Source organism: Mauremys mutica, chromosome 1 (assembly GCF_020497125.1).
Source record: "Mauremys mutica isolate MM-2020 ecotype Southern chromosome 1, ASM2049712v1, whole genome shotgun sequence".
Classification (NCBI taxonomy): domain Eukaryota; kingdom Metazoa; phylum Chordata; order Testudines; family Geoemydidae; genus Mauremys; species Mauremys mutica.
Genome location: NC_059072.1, coordinates 327,518,493 through 327,531,920, shown reverse-complemented (window position 1 = coordinate 327,531,920; position 13,428 = coordinate 327,518,493). Strand labels below are relative to the sequence as shown.

At 41.4% G+C, this 13,428-nt stretch overlaps 2 protein-coding genes across 3 annotated transcripts in view; one reads left to right on the top strand and one right to left on the bottom strand.

Moving 5' to 3' along the window:
* LOC123371133 (protein NPAT) overlaps nucleotides 1-13,197 on the bottom strand; it is a 35,013-nt gene extending 21,816 nt beyond the window's left edge. Inside the window, exons 1-7 of one of the 2 annotated variants that reach the window (XM_045018384.1) lie at nucleotides 13,060-13,197; nucleotides 6,977-7,095; nucleotides 4,972-5,032; nucleotides 2,829-2,901; nucleotides 2,244-2,284; nucleotides 1,072-1,299; nucleotides 461-545 (exon numbers count right to left, since the gene is read on the bottom strand). In XM_045018384.1, the coding sequence (XP_044874319.1) occupies nucleotides 461-545; nucleotides 1,072-1,299; nucleotides 2,244-2,284; nucleotides 2,829-2,901; nucleotides 4,972-5,032; nucleotides 6,977-7,095; nucleotides 13,060-13,096 (644 nt within the window). In that variant the 5' untranslated portion in view covers nucleotides 13,097-13,197. The remainder of the gene's footprint in view (nucleotides 1-460; nucleotides 546-1,071; nucleotides 1,300-2,243; nucleotides 2,285-2,828; nucleotides 2,902-4,971; nucleotides 5,033-6,976; nucleotides 7,096-13,059) is intronic. The other variant, XM_045018395.1, reaches the window with a different exon arrangement.
* A 67-nt stretch (nucleotides 13,198-13,264) lies between these two features.
* Nucleotides 13,265-13,428, top strand: part of ATM (ATM serine/threonine kinase) — a 111,929-nt gene continuing 111,765 nt past the window's right edge. The window contains exon 1 of the mRNA XM_045018371.1: nucleotides 13,265-13,366. The gene's annotated coding sequence lies outside the window, so the exon portion shown is untranslated. The remainder of the gene's footprint in view (nucleotides 13,367-13,428) is intronic.

The window sequence follows — 13,428 nt, the reverse complement described above, 5'->3', positions numbered from 1 at the left end:
GGCCATTTCATCGAATTAAAAGGTTGGAAATAGAAAACCAATAAAAGGAAACACTTCCACATATTTAACTGGACTGTGGAACTCATTTCCATAGGAAGCTGAGTCCAAAAGCTTTTCTAGATTAAAAAAATGGATTGGATATTTATATGGATATTCAGTTATCATAATTAATGCTAACAAATTCTGGAAAGTATATTAAACCTCATCCTTCAAGGTTTAAGCTTTTCTCTCTAACTACCAGAGATCAGGATGAGACCTACTTGCAGGGTAAAAGGGCAGATTTCCCCACATCTATCTACTGCGAGGTTATTATACCTACCTCTGAAGCATCTGGTACTGGCTACTGTCAGATACAGGATTAGATGGGCCTTGGGTCTGATCCAGTATTGCATTTTTTGTGTTCCAAAGAACCTCATGTTCAAGACAAGCATGTTGCACAAATTATAAAAGGAACATTCACCTTTTTCGTCTTCCTGGAGATAGCAAGCTTGAATTAAATTTTCGTTCTTGAGGCCCAGGAACTAGAATATGTATAGAATCACCTGCTTCAAAAAAAGAATATGGGTGACACCTACATCTTTTCTAATGAAGCTTCTTAAGGTGCTAAAGGAAACTGGGATTGCACATTAATATCCCTATTAGTATCTAATTTCCAATCCCTACTCCTCTTGTGACTAGATTAAATGTAATTTGGTATCACCATACAAAGCACAGCATTCTATTTACAAAATCCAGACAAAAACAAGCAGATACGATTCAAGTTGCTAACCGTCTTTTCTGAGGATGCTAGGCGCACGTGGAAGGATCTGAACACAAATTATTTTATGCATCTGTGAGCCACCAACATACATGGAGCCACAGCCAATATGCAAATTAAAAACAATCTCTTCATAGTGCAATCATCTTATTCTTAATGTCTGACTTGGTCTGGACACCAGTAAGATTATGCAAAGCAGGAATTTCTCAAAGCAAGCTATCTTTTGTGTAGGATGACTATTACACATTATAAAATAATTCCATCTGTGTACATAAATCAAATAAATAAAAAAAACAGTAACAAATTTTACTTACTGCTGACATTATTTTCCTGTGTTTGGGACTGGTGTGCAAACAACATATTCAATCTTGTCTGTGACACATTTTGATTTACTGTTGGTCTGTGAATAATTTGGGTAGTTGCCATACATGAGGAATTAAGTTGTCCTGATTGGTGGGCTATAGACAAAAGTCCTGAGGTTGGAGGAGCTGACTGAAGTATTCTCTGCCTTTTCATTTCTGCAATTCCACTTCTTGTACGTGCTGAGGAAAGTTAAGGCTACAATGAGATTCATTATTGGATATTTTCAAGAGGCAGTTGATTTTCCAGGCAGTAGTCACCATTACTTGAAGATGTAATTATGGGCACCCCAACAGGACCAACTGCTCTTTTAGCAGAGAGGGAGAAAAGAAATGGGGCCTAAGAGTACAGTACCTTCTGCAAGAGCTTGTCTACACACAGTTTTTGTATGGCTTTAACTATGTTAGTTTGGAACCAATATAGTTAAAGCAGTACAGCTAACTAGGGCAGGCAAAATTAAACCAGTATAAAGGTGTTTGTATCAATGTAGTTTATTCCTGTAAGTTTATGGGCATTTTTATTGCGGCATAACTGCATCCACACTACGGACTGTACCAATTTTACTGTGTAAAACCCACATCTCTAACTCAAATAGTGAAACCAGTATGTACACTGTATGTAAACCAAGCCTGACAAACTTAAGCTGTAAGCGATTCCCAGAACAATAAACACTGTAATTGTGTCCAATATAGGCAATGGGATTGTGAGATTCAAGAGCAAACAATACCTGTATTTAACATTTGTTTTTCTCACAAACGTTTCTGATTAAAGACTTGTAAGGCATGGAGTTTATTCTAGTGATTGTGGAAATAAAATAACTTTGCTGTTTAAAAGTTCATTTGGTAGATCTTCCAAAGAGATGAATAATTCTAGACAAGCTATCTGTTTATATTGTTTTTCCACTTTCTAGTGAGAGTAGACTGCAATTGGATTGGTCATGTCTTCAGTTACCCTTTGAACTGTCAATTAAATAAGTTTAAGGGAGTAGAAAATTAAAATGAGTGAGTATGAAGACGATCAAAACCACAAGGTTGATACTCTTTTGAGGAGAGGTAGGCCTCAATCAAAATCAGTTCTGAACTTGAACCCCATTTATTACATCCATATGATTCAATTAGATACCTACTCCTTTGATTAGCAGAAAATCCTGCAGAATTCTGCATACTCCTACAAAATAAGATAAAACAGTCAAAATAAATAGAAAACACACTAGAAACACCTAAATATAAGAAGGATCATTCTATAGTTATGCATTTACTAGTTTATGCGCTAGTCACATACTGATTTGGCAATGTTTCTGGCTGCAGCATGATTAATGTTGATTAAGTTCTTTAGGTGGGATCTACTGTGAAATTAGGTTGAATTTTGGAACCAATAACCACGGCAACTACAGTACTGTGTTGTATGACAGTAAGGCCATATCTATATAGGCCATGGAAACCACACTAGCACCTCCCTATCTGATTTCTCTGGCTAGCATAAATGGAGCTTGAACAGTTTTGAGATTCCCACCCAACCATTTTACTGTCAAATGCAGATTCTTTCCCTGCCAATTCACAGAGAAAAATAAACATAAAAAATATCCTCATTACCCTTAGTGTGTAGACAGTATATTTGTAAAATGTGAAAATGAAGTAAAGGAAAGCTAGGAGGTAGATAGTCTCACTTTAAAGGAAAGTCCCCTATTCTTGATTTCAACGTTACAAATTACCTGATCTGAGAAAGAGTATAGTCTAACTTCTTCCACAAAGATGACATAATTGCTGGAACTTCATTTGTGGTTTCTTAAAAAAAAACAAAAAAAACCCATGAACACATTCTTCAGAGAGCTAAAATAGGAAGCTTGAGAGAAGAAGTGTCAGAAAACTAGTGTAATATGATCAAGAGGTAAACACTAAGTAAAATTTTCAGATGTACCTAAGCAACTTAGGAGCCTAAGTCTCATTGTCAAAAGTCACTTAGGGCATGGCTACACCCGCAAGTTAGAGCGCATTAAAGCAGCCACAGGCGCCCTAACTCCCGACCCGTCCACACTGGCAAGGCACTTAGAGCGCCTGGACTCTGCAGTTGGAGTGCTCCTGGGTAATCCACCTCCACGAGAAACATAACGCTTGTTGCGCCTTGGCTGAAATGCCCAGGCATCATTGTGAACGAGATGTTGCATTACTGCACTCTGATCGACCTCCGGAAACATCCCATAATCCCCTTAAGTCAAGTGGCCACTCTTGTCATTGTTTTGGAATCACTGCAAGAATGTGGATATGTCCTTTCAAAGCTCCGTTTCTGACAGCCGGCATTCTTATCTGCTCCGGGACAAAGCAAACTATTACTGTGGAATGCTGTGTGTGAGAGAGAGAGGCAGGGGGTGGAAGGGTCTGCTGCTGTCTGAACTTACGAGACAGCATGTTGACATGCTCTCAGACCCCCAAAAACCCACTCTCTCTCCCCCTCACATACACACAACACAATCCCTGTCACACTCCACCCCACTCCCCCCATTCGAAAAGCACGTTGCAGCCACTTGCATGCTGGGATAGCTACCACAATGCACTGCTCTCTGTGGCCGTTGCAAGAGCTGCTAATGTGGCCATGCCAGTGCGCTTGAATCTGACAATGTGGACACACTGCAGCACTTTCCCTACTGCAGTCTCCGAGGGCTGTTTAACTCAAAGCACTCTACATCTGCAAGTGTAGCCATGCCCTTAGGCATTACAAGTCTATAGTCTTAGTGCCTAAGTCATTTCTGAAAATTGGATTTACGCCTTTAAATTATTCAAGTACTGTATTTTTGAAAATTTCACTGTATATTTATAGCCTTTTATGGGAATCACTGTGCATTTTTTAAAAATGTACCGCATATGTATAGTCTTTTACAGGAATCACTGCTCATTTTGATAAATCACTGAGGGAAGTTAATATGCTTGAAATTTGGGGAGCACACAATCTTTAAAAAGCAAATGGAGAGAAGGAAGAATTTTCAAGCAGCTAAGATTATAGAAAAGACTAAAAATCCAAATTAGAATTTTTGTGTATAGTAGGTCTGAGTTGGCGGTCCTGAATACTTGGATTTCCCAGTAACTGTAGATTGTAGATACTAAACAGCTCTCAGAATCAAGTCCACACCTTTTTTAATTCCATACTACATTAAAATACCTGGTTCATACTCAGTCAGAGAAGTGAGTAAAACAACACTACAAAAATATTCAAGACATGGCAGTTCTTTACATAGAGATCTAAGGTCAGCCATTTAACTACACTGTATGCCCCCACCCAAATCTCACAAAGCACCATCAGAACTAAGTCTAGTCACTTGCACAGATGTCAATGGTGAACAAAACTAGGTGGAAGACAGACCCTCATTAGTTGCATTTAAAAAAAAAAACAGTTGCACTTTTCTCTCTCCTAGCCACACAAAATGTTAATAATTCATTTTGAACTTTTTAAAGATAACTTAAGGAAATCAAGACAGGGAAGCCAAATTTCACACATGCACTGCAAGTCTCCTCTGGTTATTTTTCTATATACAAACAGTACAACTCTATAATCATGAACCTACATTTACTTTACGCCTAATATACACTTCTGTCCATTACTATATTAAAGATTCTGTTCACATTTTTAGTGAGAAAGCATGCCCACAATTACTAGTTACAATAACAGACATCTTTTTTTAAAACTCTGATCAAATTAACAATTATTTGTGTTGTGATAGAACCTCAAAGTCCCAATCTAGACTGGGGATTGTGCTAGGTACCGAGAGAGAGAGATCCTGTCTCTACTCCAAAGAATTTACAACCTAAATAGATAAATGAAATGAAGTGCTATACAGCAGATGTCTGACCCTCAATGCTTACCTTTTGTTTTCATGGCTACATACTCATTAAGAATGGTTGTCAAATTTTTTCCAAACAAAGACTGAAAGAAAAAAAAATGATCAGTATTAGACTAAAGAATCTTCAGCAGCAACCTACACTTTACCCCTTCTATTACATTACTCAAACGGTGAAAAAGACTGAGTCCTAACACATTCAGTTCTTGTAGTTCTTTAGGATCTACACCATGTAGACCTGGACACAAATAGATGTAGATTACCCTGCTTATGCCGCTCTCTCGGGGATGCAAAAAGTGCAACCCGGGGACAAAATGCATTCCTCAACAATAATCGTAATTTTCAAGCATACAGCCTTCTGCAGAGTAGCCATTCCAGGACATATCAGCCAAGAATACACTAACTTGCTTTAATTTGCTCTTGTTATTATGGGATAATAGAGCCAGAGGCAGGAGAAAGTTAGGCAGTCTCATTTTTGGTTGTTAGGGAATAGCTGCAACGTGCACACAAGTAAAGGCCATCAGCCTGAGGCAGTACAACATGTTGCTAAGAGAACAGACACCTCAGGAGAGTTGCTGCCAAAAGTGAGAGTTTTTAATAATTTTATAGCAAACCATCTGCACCTGTCCCATTACACCATGATTTTAGGTGACACACAGAATTAGGATTTTCAAATTACTACTATCCTTAGTTTCAGCTTCTTGTCTTGTTTGATATTGGTAATCACCTATAGTCCTCTGATACTTGTTAAAAGCTCTCTTGACTTATAAAGCATGTGAATTCTAATGAGATTTTGGTCCTATGGAATTTTGTAACATCACTTGTATTTAGAAACAGAAAAAAAAATATTGCCAAGAAAATAGTCTATATATTTTCCATCTTAAAAGTTATAAAATAAAAGAATATTTCATTATAATTTACTTTAATAAACCACATAATCTTTTTCTCTCCCCTTTATTTATCTAATTCTTACTGGCCGCAGCTGAATTCAGAACTGAAATTCAGACAGCCCAGTAGGCTACTAGCAACATGACTGATTAAATGCTTATAACTAGATAAAACGTTTTAAGCTCTTTTTTTGAGTTGGCGAGTCAGAAACATGGAACTCATAAGGGAGAGACTTCCAGCAATCTAGAATATTGCAGGCCAAGGATTCACAGTTATCAAATGGTGTATTAGAAAAATAGAATGCAAGCTGTGAGTAGGTGCAAATATGAATATCAAAGTTGCCCGTACAAAAATCAAAGCCATTGCACTTGGAATGCTAGTCAAAACCTCATTTTGAGTGCATTAGAAAGGGCAGCCATTGAAGTGAGAGAGTTAACATGTAGTTATGTTTACATGCATAGTTAATAAACAAATCATGAGTGACAAGACTATAGATAAATTGCACCTCAGTTGGAATAGATAAGGGTACTAAGTGAGGAAGCGTTACAGTTGTCAAACTGGGAAAGAATTAATGCATTCACCAGACTTCTAGTTGTGCTGGTAAGTATGCACACATTTGAGATCTTTAAGTGACACTGATTTCTCTAATTCAAGTTAATGTTTATGCAGAACAGACTGTAATTAAATGTTACATCTACACGATACAAAGGTTGTCATACTCCTAATAAATAATACTTTAAATAATTGTAGTAGCCTTGTAATCAATGTAGCTTCTTGCAATACTTTAACAAAAGTAACTCCATGCTCACAGCTACAAAACAGATTGAATTAAACATTCTCAATACATCTGCATATTTTACTCTTTTAGATATCTATCCTTCAGTATTAGCAGCACTGTAGGATAGAGACAGCTGTGCACACACAGTGCTTTATGGGATGCCAAAAAAAAGAGAGAGAGAGAGAGGTTACTATTTCAAACTACTGAAACATTTGGAACAGCGTCTGAGTGGTAGATGATATGTAGTTTACTCACATTCTAAAAGTGCAGAAGTCTGTGTGGACTAATAATAAATTATTTAGGAAAGATTTTCAGACTATACCACAGCGTAACTTTATCTTGTGTGCTGTAAAGATTAACTCACCAGTAAACAGGCTGGAACAAATCCTTCCTCTGTATAGTGCTCAGCATATTCCTTTAAATCTGAGCTTTCCAATATAAATTCACGGCAGGTGGCTAAAAGCTTTTCCTGTTGTAAATACCCTGCAACAGATAAGACAGAAAGTTTTGCAGTTTTGTTAATTGCTTCTCCATGCTACACCTGGCAGATGTCAAAGTTCCTCTATACATATTAATTAAGCACGCTCATATAGCAATTATCTATGGACTCAATTGACAAAAACTAAAGAAAACAAGTTATATTTTGAAAGAATAGCTCCTTTTCTAAACATTTCTCTAACTGTAAAAAAAAAAAAAATTGCACATAATATTGCTGATGCGCTACATAAATCCAAAATAAAACTACTTTCAGACTAAAACCAATTATTAGTACCACCTAAAGAACTATTACTGTTTATACAGAAACAAAGCTGTGCATAGCTCTCTATAAACAAGAAAATAAAATTATTGCCAGAAAGGATTGACAATCTGAGCAATACATAATAGAGCCCTGCAAATCTGCAGATATCCACGGACCACATTTGCAGATTGTGGATGGATGCGGATCCAAATTTTATATCCAGAGTCCTGCAAAGCTGCAGATATCTGCTATTATATCCATGCAGAGCTCTATACATGAGCCCAAAATTCGTTTTAAATTAAATTGAACTCTACAGTAATTTTTTATAAAATGCACTGCCATACAATAATCAAGATTCTACGTGCATATATAACAGTTCCAAAACAGAAAAAACATGAGCAACGTTAAAGCATGTTCAGATTTCTTTAAAAAGATGAACATTTCTGGCAGATGGCATAATTGGAAAAGTAATATATTTCCATGCTGTAAACTTCATATTCAGTAGACATACCAATAGTCTTTTGTGCACCTCTGCACCTAAGCCCTGGTCTACACTACGAGTTTAGGTCAAATTTAGCAGCGTTAGATCGATTTAACCCTGCACCCGTCCAAACGACTAAGCCATTTTTGTCAACTTAAAGGGCTCTTAAAATGGATTTCTGTATTCCTCCCCAACGAGGGGATTAGCACTGAAATCGACATCGCTGGGTCGAATTTGGGGTAGTGTGGCTGCAATTCGATGGTATTGGCCTCCAGGAGCTATCCCAGAGTGCTCCATTGTGACCACTCTGGACAGCACTTTGAACTCAGATGCACTAGCCAGGTACACAGGAAAAGCCCCGGGAACTTTTGAATTTCATTTCCTGTTTGGCCAGTGTGGCGAACTCAGCAGCACAGGTGATCATGCAGTCCCCCCAGAATATTTCTACGCTCCCCCTATCATCTCCGTCTCTGAGGTTATCGCAGATTAGAAGGCGAAAAAAATGCATTCGCAATTACATGTTTTCCGAGCTCATGCAGTCCTCCCGCACTGATAGGGCACAGCGTAATGCATGGAGGCATTTAGTGGCAGAGGCCAGGAAAGAATTGCTGTGTTTGCTTAACGGCAAAGGTATCATATCTTGCTAGCAATCCTGCCCGAGCCAGGTTGCTATGTCACATGCACTCCACGCTGTGTCAGCCTTGGGCGGGGGCATGACCACTTTGTGAGCAGGAAGGCCATAGATATAGACATTGCATTAGGTAGCTTCTGTAGCTAGGGAAAACATTCCTATGCATTTGGCAAAGTCTGTGGCAAAAAATGAGAAGCCCCATAGTGTAGTGATTATCACGTTCACCTAACATGCGGAATGTCCCTGGTTCGAAACCGGGCGGAAACAGGTCACTGTTCCTTTTTCTGACTCCCCTCCTGCATTTTTAGTCTTAGAACAGACTGCACTGTGAAATTTTACTTTGAATTATATCAATTATGAGTTAAATAATATGGAAGCTCTCTCTAAGTTATAGTCCCGGGTTCCTTACCCTTTCAGCTGCTCTCATAAATTACATTTTTGTTAGGAGCAGGGGAAAATTTTCATGAAGCCTTTTATAGCGACTAAATGCTATCTAGGACTCTCAAATAATCTTAACGTGGCCCAGAGAGTGCAATCCTTCATTCTGGATTTGTTATTCCACAAGCTGAACTACTCCTTACTACTGTCCAGGCTTCATGAGCCATGGGAGCAAGGGGCAGGCTGGGGTAGGTGCAATTGCACGGTAATGCCGTCTGAGAGAGCAGCCTGAGGCAGAAGCCTCCAGCTCGCATGATATTCCAGGCAGGACTCAATCTCCGTGAGATGAAATTTAAAGAAGAGAATGACCTGGAGTCACTCGCATTCGGTGCTCTAAGAGGAGGATAGCCATGTCTGTCCAGGCACCCCTGATCGACCTCACCGAGGTCTGCCAGCTGAGCGGGACCCCTGGCTGGCAGGAGCCGGCGGACGGAGCCCCGGACCGGCAGTGGGCTGAGCAGCTCAGCCCGCTGCCTGCCTGGGGTTCCAATCAGGCAGCAGGCTGAGCGGATCCAGCAGATGGGACCCCGGAAAAAAGGCGCGAAACGATTGTCTGCCGTTGCTTCACGGAAGAGGGGGGCAGGGGCCTGATGACATGTACCCAAAACCACCCGCGACAAAGTTTTTGCCCCATCAGGCATTGGGAGCTAAACCCAGAATTCCAATGGGCAGCGGACACTGTGGGAACTGTGGGATAGCTACCCACAGTGCACTGCTCTGTAAGTCGATGCTAGCCGTGGTAGTGAGGACGCACTCCGCCGACTTAATACGCTTAGTGTGGACATACGCAATAGACTGTATAGAATCGACTTCTATAAAACTGACCTAATTTCACAGTGTAGCCATACCCTCAGATCCCATTAGTTACTTTAATGTGAAATAGACAGAAATTACTACTCCAAAAATATTCCCAGCCTTTAGGAAGTGTGTATAATTATTTAACTTCCATTTTAATGCTGAAATTCCTTCAGGCGCTAAAAAGAGTAATTTATATATAGGATCCCGAACAGAGAATCATGAAAAGTTAGTACAGTATGTCATTTTGTTTATTCCATGCCAGAGCCCCTGTGCTACACTGGATGGTGCTTTAGCCACTCTATTTTAATGTCTCTGATGGGATTCCAATCTCAAACATCTACCTCCAATTTGTCTCTTATTAAATACCATTCCTAGAACTGACAGAAAGATCAGATCAAATCAAAGTCTTCACTTTCTGGTCCACACCAGTATTCAACATATGATGCATCAAATAAAAATTAAAACCCCCATAATTCACTGAAAATAATTCTTGCAATGCTATACATCATGGAAATATTTGTACTTGGTCCTAAAGATGATGAGTTAACATCATGAAGAGCTGTGTAACACTACTGGCACAGCCTGTAATAATTCTGTACCTGTGTTCTGATGTCAATATTATTCAGATATTTTTTAAAAATCTAGCCACACCATTACTCTCTCTCTGACTTCCTGAAACACAGGGTATGTCTTCACTACATTTTAAAATGCACAAAAGGGAGTTTCAGAGACTTGGTCTATAGACTCGGGCTTATGCTACTGCACTAAAAACAGATGTGTAGACATTCAGGCTCAGGCTGGAGGTTGGGCTCTGAATTCTGGGCAAGAGGGTGGGTTTCAAAACCTGAGCTGAACTGCAGCATGAGCCCAAGTATATAAACCCAAGCTCTTTGAGCCTCACTGCCACAGGTTTTAAAATGCAATGTAAACATACCCACAGCTGCATAGGGTGACTATATGCTTACAATAGTACACACACAGAGCTATGTTCAAAGAACATTAAAGTTGCAAAACCAAACACTCAGAAGTTATGAAATACCAGGATTAAGGTTGCTCATGCCCAACTGCATACATGTGTTATGATATCAATGAGGAGTCCGGTGGTACCTTACAGATTAACAGATTTGTTTGGGCATAAGCTTTCATGGGTAAAAGAACCCACTTCTTCAGATGCATGGAGTGAAAATTACAGATACAGGCATAAATATATATTGGCACATGAAGAGAATGGAGTTACCTTACAAGTGGAGAACCAATGTTGAAGGCCAATTTAGTCAGGGTGGATGTTGTCCACTCCCAATAATTGATGAGGAGGTGTCAATACCAAGAGAGGGAAAATTGCTTTTATAGTGAGCCAGCCACTCCCAGTCCCTATTCAAGCCCAAACTGATGGTGTTAAGTTTGCAAATGAATTAAAGCTCAGCAGTTTCTCTTTGAAGTCTGTTTGAAGTTTTTTTGTTGAAGAATGGCTATTTTAAAATCTATTATTGAGTGTCCAGAGAGACTGAAGTATTTTCCTACTGGCTTTTGTATGTTACCATTCCTGATGTCTGATTTGTGTCTATTTATCCTTTTACGTAAAGACTGTCTGGTTTGGCCAATGTACATAGCAGAGGGGCATTGCTGACACATATCACATTAGTAGATGTGCAGGTGAATGAGCCTCTAATGGTGTGGCTGGGTCCTATGACGGTGTCGCTAGATGGTGTTATGATACAACCTTTAATTAAATCATCACATACTATTTTTTCTACAGGACCCCTGCCTTATTCAGCATACTGGATGAACAGTGCTCACTTAAATGAGCAGCTATCCAATATTTTGTTTTATCCTTGTGGTTCAATGTGTGGCTCTCAGGCCTTATTTACTGCACATCACCAAACCCTGAATACAAAATTATTTATGTCCCCAGGGGCTTTTCTATGGCGATTTCAACAAGTGCCGGGGGATGTGGTTGTTGAGAGCACAAGAGAGAGAGTCTTCCTGCTCTCAGTTCTGGTTCAGGGCACTATAGCAGACCCCTGAAGAACAACTGCAGGGAAAGTCCTCCTCAGTCTCTGCAGCCCTGGGTTGGAGTATGTGTAATGACCACCATCTTGTCTGACATAGAAGGGACTGAACTGGAGACTTCCAGACACAAAGCATGAGCTGCTACAGTTTGAACTGAAAAGCCACAGTTCTCTAGGTGTGGGCTGTAACAACTCGTGTCCTCTGCAGATTGGCACAGAAGCAGGACCAGTTACACTCACCAGTCAATGACATATGCTCAGTGGGAATGAAACATGCCATCTGATCAGCACAAAGAGCTTGGAGGGGATGGACCACATTCAATGAAAATGGACTCTTCAGGGAACGTAGCTGCCAAACTCTATCAAGTTTCTACTGAGCATGTCTGAGCTGCATTTTTTCAGAGGCTTATAATAATAGCTTATACATTATAATAATTTTAATAAGGATGGCAAAGAGCATATCCTTGACAGGACAATTTCTTTCCAAATTTCAAGACCCTTAGTCCAAATCATAGAGACACTAGATGCTCAATGAAAGTTTGACAGTCTAGATATTCTGGGTCACCCACATAATTCTTCTGGTAATCAGAAGTTTAGTTAGACCTCATTCACCCTATTTCGTTTCGTAGAAAGATACAAGAAAACATGACCTTTATAAATTTGGATTAAACTTTTTGGGATAGTACAGGCTCCCCCCAGGTTAAGATACAGCCTGTTAATGTAGTTTCACGTGTCAGTTTGCATCTTGACAGGTCTTTTTGCATTACACCAACTGTGTGAAGGCAGGGCCACAAATAGTAAAATCTTTATGGCATAAACGTGTTCTTAGCTTGGGTGTTGCAACCAGATCCAGGGAAGGTCTGTGTTACTCTCTTTCTTTAGGGCTAGGTGGGAGGGGAGTCGCGAGTCTTTTTTCTGTTGCAACACGAGGGCACAGTAGGGAACAACCATTGGCAAAGGCGCTCTGTATTTCTGCATTTTCCACAGCCCTGACCACGTTGTCAGCGGCTAACAAATAACAACAGGGAAGCTGTACAAACAACTGCCTTACGCGGCAGCCTCTGGCCCCGAGGGGCCCTCCCATAACGCGCCCCCAAAGGTACGGGGCGCAGGTCTGCTCCTGCCGCGGTAGGGCCACGCCTCCTGCACGCAGCCAGTTTGCGTTGGTTGCTGACCAGGGCACGTCGAACAGCCCCGGTGCCTGTGAGGCCCCTGCCCCAGGGAGCGACGGCTGCAGCCCGGCGCCCTCGCGGCCCCCGCCCCGATACAAGCGGTGGCTGCAGCTCCGGCCCCGCCCGGCGGGCGCTGCCAGCGGAGCGGGAGACGTGACCCGCCCGGCCCCCGGACTCACCCAGCACCAGCCGGGCCACGTCGGACGGCAGCAGCATGGCCCCGCGCGGGGCTGGGCACGGCGGCAGCGGCAGCCCCCGGGAGCGCAGCCAACCAGCCCCGCGACCTCCGCCTGCCAAGGCGCGGAATCGGAAACTGGGAGCCACTGTCCGCCCCGCCCAATTCCATCCGCCGGAAGTAAGCGCGCTTCCGCTTCCGGGTTCGCCCCGGGCACCGAGTGATGGGGAGGCGCGTGCGCATTCGCCTCTCTTAGACTCTTGCCCGGGGCACCTCGCGTTCGCGGAGGCAGCGTGCGGACACCGCGTGCGGTAACTGACTCCGGGTGGCGGTTGCAGCCCAGCGGGGGGAGGAGTCGGGTGCGCCAAGCCTC